Here is a 10070-nt window from a genome sequence, read left to right as displayed (position 1 = left end):
TACACGAACTAAATGGCAGCAGTTGTCGAAGCAGACCCCCTGCATCGTGTCCTGGTATGTATTTCACATTTCACATTTTACGCTTAAGAGTTACTGTATCAAAAATATTGGACTATGTAAATGTGAAACACATACCAGGACACGATGCCGGACATGATGTTTTAACGTTGCGCCAAAACATATATGCTGCGGGACTCTACTCTACTCGGGGGGCCTTGGGATTTTCCGTAGTATTTGGCAGTAGGGTATAAAGACATGTCGAAAAGCCCTCGTCATTTCCGGGTCAGGTTCAAGTTAATCATGGCGGTAAAACTGCAAATTTCCCGAAAAAGTGCATGATTGGATGTATTAGACGAATGATTACACAATTAATCATGGTGGATTACTTAATTACAATTCAAACCGAAGCTATCGCCGCAGATCCATGGAAAAAATAACAAAAGTCAGTGTTGAAAATCTTCATTCGAAATTTGGCGGTACCGGTAGTGCTCTGACGAAGCTTCTTCCCTTGTGTATGTTTATGTGTGTTGTGACCCATATCAGTATAGCATATGTGTGATTGTAACGTGGCCCTGTGGTTCCTATGATATAATCAATACTCATTCTCGTGTGCGTAATAATACATACACCGTGTACATATGTGTATGTCAACAATCCGGGGGTTTCCAGTTTTGTACAACTCAAAATATACATTGTTGAAATATGTACATACATTGTTGAAATTTATACATTCCTATGACGTCACGTTGTATACAGCGCCCGAGTCTATGATAATTTCTGTACAGCACCGACTGACAGGACTGCTGGATTTTGTGTTTTCTACGTTTTTGTGTTCATTTACATACGTTTACTTTGATGACATGGTGTACATTCAATTTTGACAATAACGTTGGATAATGGATAAACGGCAATTTTGCCGTAATATTTTCAACTGCACTCGATAAGGCTGGTATGGTAATCACAGCGGGACGGGTTCGATAAATTTACATGATCTACATGTCATATGCCTGCCTAAATATTGACAGTTAGATCACAGCATACCAACTGGATTTTGTAATGATTGAAGGTAAAATCAAAATTATAAAATTACTTCGTGTGTTTGCGATTTTGTAGACACTATGCCTAGTTACCGTTGCCGTGGAGTCTACAAAAACACGAGAGAGTTCCAAAACTGCGAGCCGTTAGTGCCATATTACAGCGTTCCGGAATTAAACGGGACATCTTTGGGTATTAAATATAACTGTTGAGATAAAATGGTATTAACGAGTCCGAGTGAAATATTGTACGAGTGCATCGGGTTACGTAACTTTGCAAGTTGTGCTAAGAATAGCCGCATAGAGCAACTTTGAAGTAAGAATTATCAATAATGAGTTATGACTACATGTTTAAGAGCGAACATACAAACTAATGTGATGTTTATTCTGAAGATATGCAGCCGATTTCGTTCGTATAAGTCCTAATTTGGTCGTATCATGTCACGGTGGCCTTCAAAGTGTGGCGCGAAGCATTAACCGTATCACACATGGGGCTTGAATCCTCCCGCGGGATATATTCCGGTTAAAAGAACGCGTTTTATTTGATATTAAAGAAAAATACCATACATATAAGAATTAACTTTCTATTTATAGTTAAGTTATCGGGTGATAACTACAATGGAACTCGGGTAAATTGAATAATCGGCGACTTTTCTATTCACCCGATAACCTAAACTAAATAGAAAGCTGTAGCATCAAGTCAAAAACAACATCCTTAGAAAATAACGTTTACGAGTTACATCAATCAAATTGCAAAAATGTATACTCAAGAATATTCACAAACTCGTTGTTTGCTACAAAATAAACCCTCTACATCAAGATGTTTGGACTTGTCTCAGCTTTGCTAAACGTATTTTGACTTGTCTGAGATTGTCTGACTTCGAGCACGACATTGATCTTGATCTTGAACCTGAACTTTGACCCGTCGACCTTAATCATAACCTTAACATATTCTCATGACCGTGACCTTCGACCTTCACATCAAAACATCCTTATGATCAAGGGAACGAAAATCATCATCATACTCCTTTAAAACCGTCCTCTTTACCAATATATTTTGTACCGCTTTGCAGTTATAGAATGTGAGTCAATGTGTATTCTTAGATAAAATGTAGGTATATCTTTTCTATATGTGTTAGACTAAATCTAGAATAGCTAGCAAGATGGTTTACTGGTTACTGTACGTCGAAAAGTGGAAGGTTTGGTTTGGTTTAGTATTGTTTATTGTCCTATAAACAGCTATGGTGTTAAATATTTAAGATCGGACTCCCCTGTGTGTAAGATGCATGCGTGTAGTGTATGTGTGTGTTTTTTGGGAGGCTACGATATGTTCGAATTCGTGTTTGTCTCCTTGTGATAGCGTGGAACTGATGCCGAAAAAAGTGGGAGGTTTTGTTGTTAAAAACCATAGAGATAGATAATGGTTTGTTTTATCAAACACGTTCGTTGTACGGTTTTTGCAATTATTAAAATAAAGAAGATAATTGTTTGGAATTAAAATTCTGCAAAATTGCCCGGTACATTGACCCTTTTCCCTTGCCACCCGCAGGGTATGCTTATAACCTTCTTCTATTAAATGAAAACGTCGTTCATCAATGACGTCATCATTAAATTATTGACATTGATAATATGGACATGTTTACTCTCCTGGCACTTTGTAGATATTATATATGCATGTATGACGAATATTTAGTTTTCTTCTAGTATTTTTTTCGCGATAATTTTTCACGTATATCCGCTGATGTTAATACATGTTTTATCAGATACACGTTATCTGTGATCGCTGTTCTTTTCTGTTTTTTTGGCGTAGGTGATGTGTAAGCCCAGTTATATGAATAGGTACTGGCTTCCATCTCACTAGACCTATTTTTCCTCTTATATTTATGTGATGTATGGGTTTTTTCAATTTCAGTAATTGGAGACATTTTCACTCGTGGTTTATCAGGCGGAGAGAAGAAGAGGGCTAGCATCGCGTGTGAACTTCTCCGAGACCCAGATATACTCCTGGTAGACGTGAGTTAACACAAAATAGATTATACACATGATAAAAAGGGTCTTGTTTGGGTAATATTTCAAAGGAAGGTAAACATATAGGAAACTTTACATCGTGATAAAGGATAAGTGTAAGATACTCGCAGGTTATTGCACCTATGAAATGTGGTAATAAAAAAGGCTGTGTTTTCGCTCTAGGACTCATCGGTGCTGCTAGAAGCCAAAATATGGAAAAACCAAAATAATCCAAACTACTGTTGAAACAGAAGGGGATGCACATAAAACTTGTTTATTGTATGAATTTCAAACATTAAAGGAATATTGGCTACTTTCAAATTAATAACGACTAAAGTGTGTATATTATAACTATGCCATCACTAAAAAAAAGATAATTTTATCCACCAAAGCTACGGTAAACTTTGGGAACTACGAAAAATACTATTTCACCATAGGGAAAATGCTTGTGTTCGTATCTATGAAATATGGCTATAGATATGGATAAAGAAAATAAACACATGTTTTTGCTATGTTTGTTATATCTTAATATTTGCATATTGATGCCATGCGCACCTTTATTTTTATTTGCTTATTAACAGACAGCAGTGAAGATGGACGGTGACACAGTTATTACAACTAGTATTCATGACACAATTGTGCGCTCTCACAAATTATTGTAAACATATTCCGTTATTAAGGCGTTATACACTCTGTAGTAGATGATTCAAATATTTTAACAGGAACCGACTTCCGGTTTAGACTCCAGCACTGCACACAAACTGATGATACAGCTGAAGAACTACGCCACAGAGTATGACAAGACGATAGTGACCACGATACACCAGCCCTCCAGCCAAGTCTTTCATATGTTCTCCACCTTACTGCTCCTAGTGGAAGGACAGGTATATACAGTAATGTTTAGGTTGAACTACATGTAATAATGGTAATGTTTTAAACATTGTTTTTGTTCCGTTGTTGTTATTTAATATCATTATGCTATTTGTTAAGATTTTAAGCAATAAAAACAATTAAGTAGCGAGCATTTCTTTCTGTAAGAACTTTCCATAATGAAAAGTTAATCAATTATGATATTGATGTAAAATTCCTGAATTAATTGATTTCAATACGTAAAAACAAACAAACGTCTGTAAGTTACAATTTGTATGTACACTTAAAGTAAATTGTCCTAAACCTTGTTTTATCGTTTCTGAACAGGTTGTTTACTTAGGCTCTGCGAGTTCTGCGCTTGACTATTTGACAATTTTAGAAATACCATTTGAGGACGAATACAACCCAGCCGATATACTGTGTATGTGGAGAAATGTTATAAGTTAATTGTTTCATTGCAATATGTTTTTGGGGTGTTTTTTTGTACTCAGAGTTGGCTCTTCACTTTGGTTGTCTAATTATTACAATTATTATAATAAGCCATTACAATTCTTAAATATTTTTTTTTGTTAGTATGTGAGTAGTTAGTATGCATGTGGTTGTTAATTTATTAGTATTATTGTCCCTGCTCTCTATCGTATAGCTCTATATGGTGTTTGCCACCGAGCCATTCGTCATTGTACTTCTTTTTCTTTCCTTTTTTATTTTTCATTATCAGAATTTTCCCTTTTTAAAGTCATATTATTTAATTTACAACAAGTATCCACACTTAACTCGTATATCTCATTCTTCTTCGATGTTATACCATTAACATCACATCCTTACTCTCTATCTGGACATATTCTTGCATTCCCTTTCACACTCACCTTGTTAAATATGCTGGTAGTGATGTTATACTATTGTTATTATTTTTAAGTTGTATAAAATTAAACCTGTAGTTTACAAAAGATGAGAAAAGAAATAATAAATAAATACATATAGGCTAATTAGATAAATAGTGTTCTGGTCGAAATACTGTTGGACGTTTCAAATTTCCCGCTCGAACGTGAAGGGCACCCGTGTATTTTTGTTCGAGACCCCGCGTTATATCAGCCATGAAGCATGCTATGTGACTTCGGTCAAGTAACCGTGTCCGATGGATCCCGTTATTCTTACGGTACCACCTTGGGATTTCCTTGTGTAAGAAATATGTTGTGAACCTGGTGTCTAGTATTTCTGGTATAGCAGAATTGGCTATAAAAATGTCAACGAGTTAACATTCATATTTCAAAACAGCAATGATCATGAAACTGAGTTGAGTAAACGTTTTATTTGTATTTGTACTTATGCTAACTATCAAACATTTATAAAATGTCTTAACAGAAATTTTCGACGAATTATTGTTCCCATGCAATAGTTTCACAAAAAATGACAATATTCACAACGAAGATATTAAAATTTAAAACTTAAAAATAAAGTTTATTTTGGTAAAAAAATAAAAAACAAAATCTTTTTGTTCGATGGCCGATACCAATACTTTAGTAATCAAGACATTTCCCAACTTGTGCCGTGAAAGATGTCTCTTCCTTTCAACTACACGTAGTTTACTTTAGATAATTTCTAATTGCAGTGGATGCTGTGACGTCACACAGTGACACAATCAATATCATAAAACAAGGAGGCTTAGAAAAAAGGTAAGTACATCATGTAAGTGATCAAATCAGTTACTCTATCCACATGGAAAACTGCGTATAACATTGAAGTTATCATAAAGACTTAACTGTGTGTGATGTAGTTTTTGTTGATCTCTACAGATACAACACCACTCGTCAACCTTCCCAATGTCGAAAGCTTCAAGGCGTGGACACTCATAGTAATGATAGTAAGTAGCAACACCCAGAGTACATTTGTGTTAAAATTATTATCAAAAGCTATTCTTTTTAGGTGATATTTATTAAACTCGATAAAGGTCGTTTCGTAGTAATCTTTAATGAAACAGGAATTTTGTTTGGTATTTTGCTGAGTAAACATATACATGTATAACCTGAATGATGTAACAGATACAGGCATGTCTGGATCGGCTGTTGTGGAGATTGTCGCTGATGAACAGGAGACAACTCATCGATGGCCCTCGTCATTCTGGATTCAGCTAGCAGTTCTAAACTGGAGATCTTTCAAACAAGCGAAAGGGAACATTACCTTGCTTGATGTTGCTGTTCCAGTTGTTTTGGCTGTCACCGTGTCACTTATTTTCTTCCGCATTGGGAACATAGAAACGTCTGCTCGAGACAAATTCGGTTTGGTATGTATTGCATGATGAAAATTATTAAGGAGTGTTCCGTGAATACTGTCTGTGAATCCGTGCCCCTTTTTTGTTTTGCTTTTCTGCCGTACCCACTCCTTTTTCTGTTTTCAATATGTGTAACTGTTACATTTGTCTGTTTCTTTAATTTCTTAGTTGCATCAATCAGTTTGGAATTCTAATTAATAGCGTATGTAATACTGGATGTTCTCCAAATAATAACGACAGTGATCACAGTTTACATGCATGCTGTCATGATACCATAAAACACACTTGCACCTTTATACGGTTGGGTTTCAGATCTTTTTCTTGCTCCCCATGTCAATCGTAAAACATTTAACACGAAATAAAGTAGTTAAAGCTTCAATCTGTCTGGTTTTTAAAATGGTGAGATGTATGAATCGTAAAAAGGCTTAACCAACTTTTGGCTGGAGGAACGGGTTATTATTAAAGGTGTTACACGGGGACGGTTTTTTTTCCAATAGCTAATATAAAATTCGTTTCGTGAACAACGGATGTTAATATGCGCATAAAAGATTAAATTGGTTTCGTGTGTTCTGATATATCATTAAACAACCATTGTATCATAATAGCATATATCAATTATCAAATTCAAGCAAATTACGTACTGTTTACCTCAAATCATAACATTAGTATTACAATATGTACCTTGTTTTCAATTAGTATATTACTGTAATCATTATATGAATTTCTGCGGTATAGGAGTTATGATCCTAAAAGTTGTTAACACAGAGTATGTTCACTTTTCGTTTGTGGTTTGTTCACATAGCATTGCAGGCACAAACTAACACCCTCAGCGACCCATCCCTTTGCAATAACGAAAATAATTATTTAACAAAACATATTATAAAAATATTTTTTAGTTTAATTATGACTTCAAGCTATGCTTGATAAGATGACGTTTTACAAACTGCTTCACATGACTGTGGCTGATACGTAACGTGACGTAATCCTATAGCTGGGTTTAAATTTGAAATGAGGAGTTTCTAAAGCGTCAATGTATGTTCATTAATGATATGCACATTAAAGCAAAGCAATACACATCAGATTTAGAAGACTGCTTCTCTTTACAAAAACAGATTTCATACCGATTCCAACAGCCATGTTATACCATGAACCATATTACTCCGCTCAAACTTTATATATATTCATTTTGATACAAAAAAAACATGTTGTTTACAGTTTTTGTTTATCTTTCATAGGTTTTCTTCACATTTGTTTTCATGGGATATGAGATCTCCTTAGCAACAGTTAGAGGCTGTAAGTATACGAGTAGCTAACATTTAAATTGTGGTAACCGTTATATTAACCGTTATATTAATGAAATGGCTTCGGTATTATATGTACAATTTAATCATGTCAATTCAAAATGTAGGAGCGTCTTCGTATCAATATACGGTTGGTCATTATTTTCGAGTAAATTTTGTGAAATACGAAGAGGGCCAAGAGGAAATATACTCAGGATGAAATTGTTAGTTTGACGAAAATTCTAAATTTGGTAGCAGAATATTGGCAAAACTCTTAGTAGCATAACCTGCATCTTTCCTGGTGAAAATGTTTGATACATAATATTAGGGTCCTTCAGATAAATTTTCAGGTATATTGACGACGTAAAACTTTTACGGATGAAACAAATATTGACCACGTCAACCTTATATATCCTAACGAACTAGTATCAAGGACACACCATTTTCTTTTTCAACAACCGACCATTGCTTCCAACGTGACAAACAGTGGCGACTTAATATTAAAGGGGAAGATTTGGATTTTCCGATCGTGTTCTTTCTATTTCTTGATACATGTAGTAAGGATAGTAACATCTTGTTTTCTGTTGCACGCGAATCGATATTCAAAAGCCTGGATAAATGTGACATGGTAGTTTTATTGCAGAAAATGTATGTAAATGTTAAGCAAGAAGCATTTAAAATTATACAAAAAGTGTTGTGTTGAAATGAGGATTTCCGCAGCTGATACGACTTGGCATGTAGTGCCCTCGAGACTAGTGGTTGTACCTGAACAAGTAATTTCATTGAATTCACGATGAAATCGGACATTTAGTAGTAGTAACTTGACACGAAAATACAAAAGTTATGGCATTTGAATTGCAGTTTTAATTTTAAAAAGTTTTAATTTAAAAAAATACGCCATCAAAGAAGCAGATATAAAACAAGATGAACATAACAGCAATTTTGTAAAGGCTTCAAGTCAGAAATGCCTATCACATAACCACTAAATCAGTAATAGCAGTTGTAGGTAGGGGTACATAGTTTAATCTTTATAATACTGCAATATTGACATTCAATGGTATGTATAAATAAAATCCTAACAGTATTTATTGAAGAGTTGCATCCCTTTTATATTAAAACTTATCATTTTCTGTGTGTTGAAGTGGATGCTGAGAGAGGCGTGGTGAATAAGGAAAGGACCGCGGGTATCTACAGACTGTCGGCCTACTATCTGTCTAAGATGATCAGTGAGATACCAGTGGTGTTGATCAACCCAGTCGTGATGGTTACCATTCTTTACTGGGTTGCTGGCCTGGGTGGGGTGGATGGTTACGTCGTTTACCTCAGTATCGGGATACTTTACAACCTACTGATGCAGGTAGTCATAAAACATATCAGCAAATAAACATATGTATCCAACGGTAAAACAAAACACTCATATGGACTTGTTGCATTATTTATATTTCTGCAGCTGATGTTAAATAAAACCTGTTGTATGACTTTGACGTCTTATATTAACTTAATATTGATATCAGTATTGTTTCAAAGTATATCAATACTACTTTTAATCACTAGGTTAGAAGTATCCTGATCATGTTTCACTGATATAGAGTGTCTGTGGTTTTGATTTCGATATGATATTTTTGTTACAGAGTGTTGCCCTTGTCATTGGATTATTCAGTGCTGACCTCCGGTTTAATATGGTGATCGTATTTATGTGTCTGGATGCGGGTCTTACCTTAGGTATTTATCAAAAGTGTGCTTTTATTTGTAGAATTGTTCTGAATTAGTCTGCGTCGACTTACTGTCAATATTATTCTGACTCGTTCACTAGTATGCGCACTGCATGAAAATTATTCCAATAGGTAGCAAAATATAAAATCAGTTTTAAATGGGAACTGTTAAAATTTTATACTACCTTACCGCACTATAACAAAAAAAACATTCCAAAATTCAAGTCCCTTGTTTAATATCTACTAATAATATAGACTATGATTTGCAGATAGTTATTTAATAGATGGGAAAACATTTAAGAATAAAAAGACGCAATGATTACCTTTCTAGGATGAAGAAATTTCATTCCCAGAGCTTAGAACTGTTTTCGGTTTGTTCGCAGAAAATCCCTCAAACTACATTTCTGTTACTTAAAATGACGCTCAAAAATGAGTTCATGCTTCACAATAACATAAAGGATAAGAAAATTAAAAATTAAACTCAACTATAAAAATTGAGAGATATATCGGAAACTAAAAGATTGATAAGTATGGAAATTGAAGCATTTTTTTTTTCAGGAGGAGTATATTCTGTTAATCCCCCGGAGTGGTTATGGTGGGGAAAATATCTGGCCTTTTCCCACTACCCCTCCGCCGCTACACTGACGTACCTAATGGCGGACATGCTCCCTGTGTGGTAGGTTAAGCCAGTATGCTGTATATTGTAAACTACATGTTGTATTTCTGCTTTGAAAACTGTCAACTGACTTCCTTCGAATATTAATAATATAAAATAAGTGTTGATCACACATTCCGTATTCTTTTTATCATCAGACGTTACAACAGCGTTTTCTATAATTTTATTTCATCATTGAAAATCTCAAACGGTCTGGTGTGGATTTAACATTTTAAGGGTTGA

At 34.8% G+C, this 10070-nt stretch overlaps 2 protein-coding genes across 2 annotated transcripts in view; one reads left to right on the top strand and one right to left on the bottom strand.

Moving 5' to 3' along the window:
• The window catches only part of LOC110442740 (ABC transporter G family member 14-like), a 31938-nt gene extending 29965 nt beyond the window's left edge, over positions 1 to 1973 (bottom strand). Inside the window, exon 1 of the mRNA XM_021486488.1 lies at positions 1914 to 1973. Within this exon, the coding sequence (XP_021342163.1) occupies positions 1914 to 1973 (60 nt within the window). The remainder of the gene's footprint in view (positions 1 to 1913) is intronic.
• A 431-nt stretch (positions 1974 to 2404) lies between these two features.
• On the top strand, positions 2405 to 9852 carry LOC110442739 (ABC transporter G family member 21-like). Its single transcript, XM_021486487.1, has 11 exons — positions 2405 to 2423; positions 2947 to 3047; positions 3764 to 3925; positions 4239 to 4332; positions 5521 to 5584; positions 5705 to 5772; positions 5951 to 6192; positions 7416 to 7473; positions 8603 to 8817; positions 9092 to 9182; positions 9731 to 9852. Exons 1-11 carry the CDS (start codon positions 2405 to 2407, stop codon positions 9850 to 9852), a joined length of 1236 nt encoding a protein of 411 aa, XP_021342162.1.
• Positions 9853 to 10070: the final 218 nt, after the last annotated feature.

Source organism: Mizuhopecten yessoensis, unplaced genomic scaffold, assembly GCF_002113885.1.
Source record: "Mizuhopecten yessoensis strain PY_sf001 unplaced genomic scaffold, ASM211388v2 scaffold716295, whole genome shotgun sequence".
Classification (NCBI taxonomy): domain Eukaryota; kingdom Metazoa; phylum Mollusca; class Bivalvia; order Pectinida; family Pectinidae; genus Mizuhopecten; species Mizuhopecten yessoensis.
Note: the sequence above shows the minus strand (reverse complement) of the source record. Positions and strands in the feature narration are given on the sequence as shown.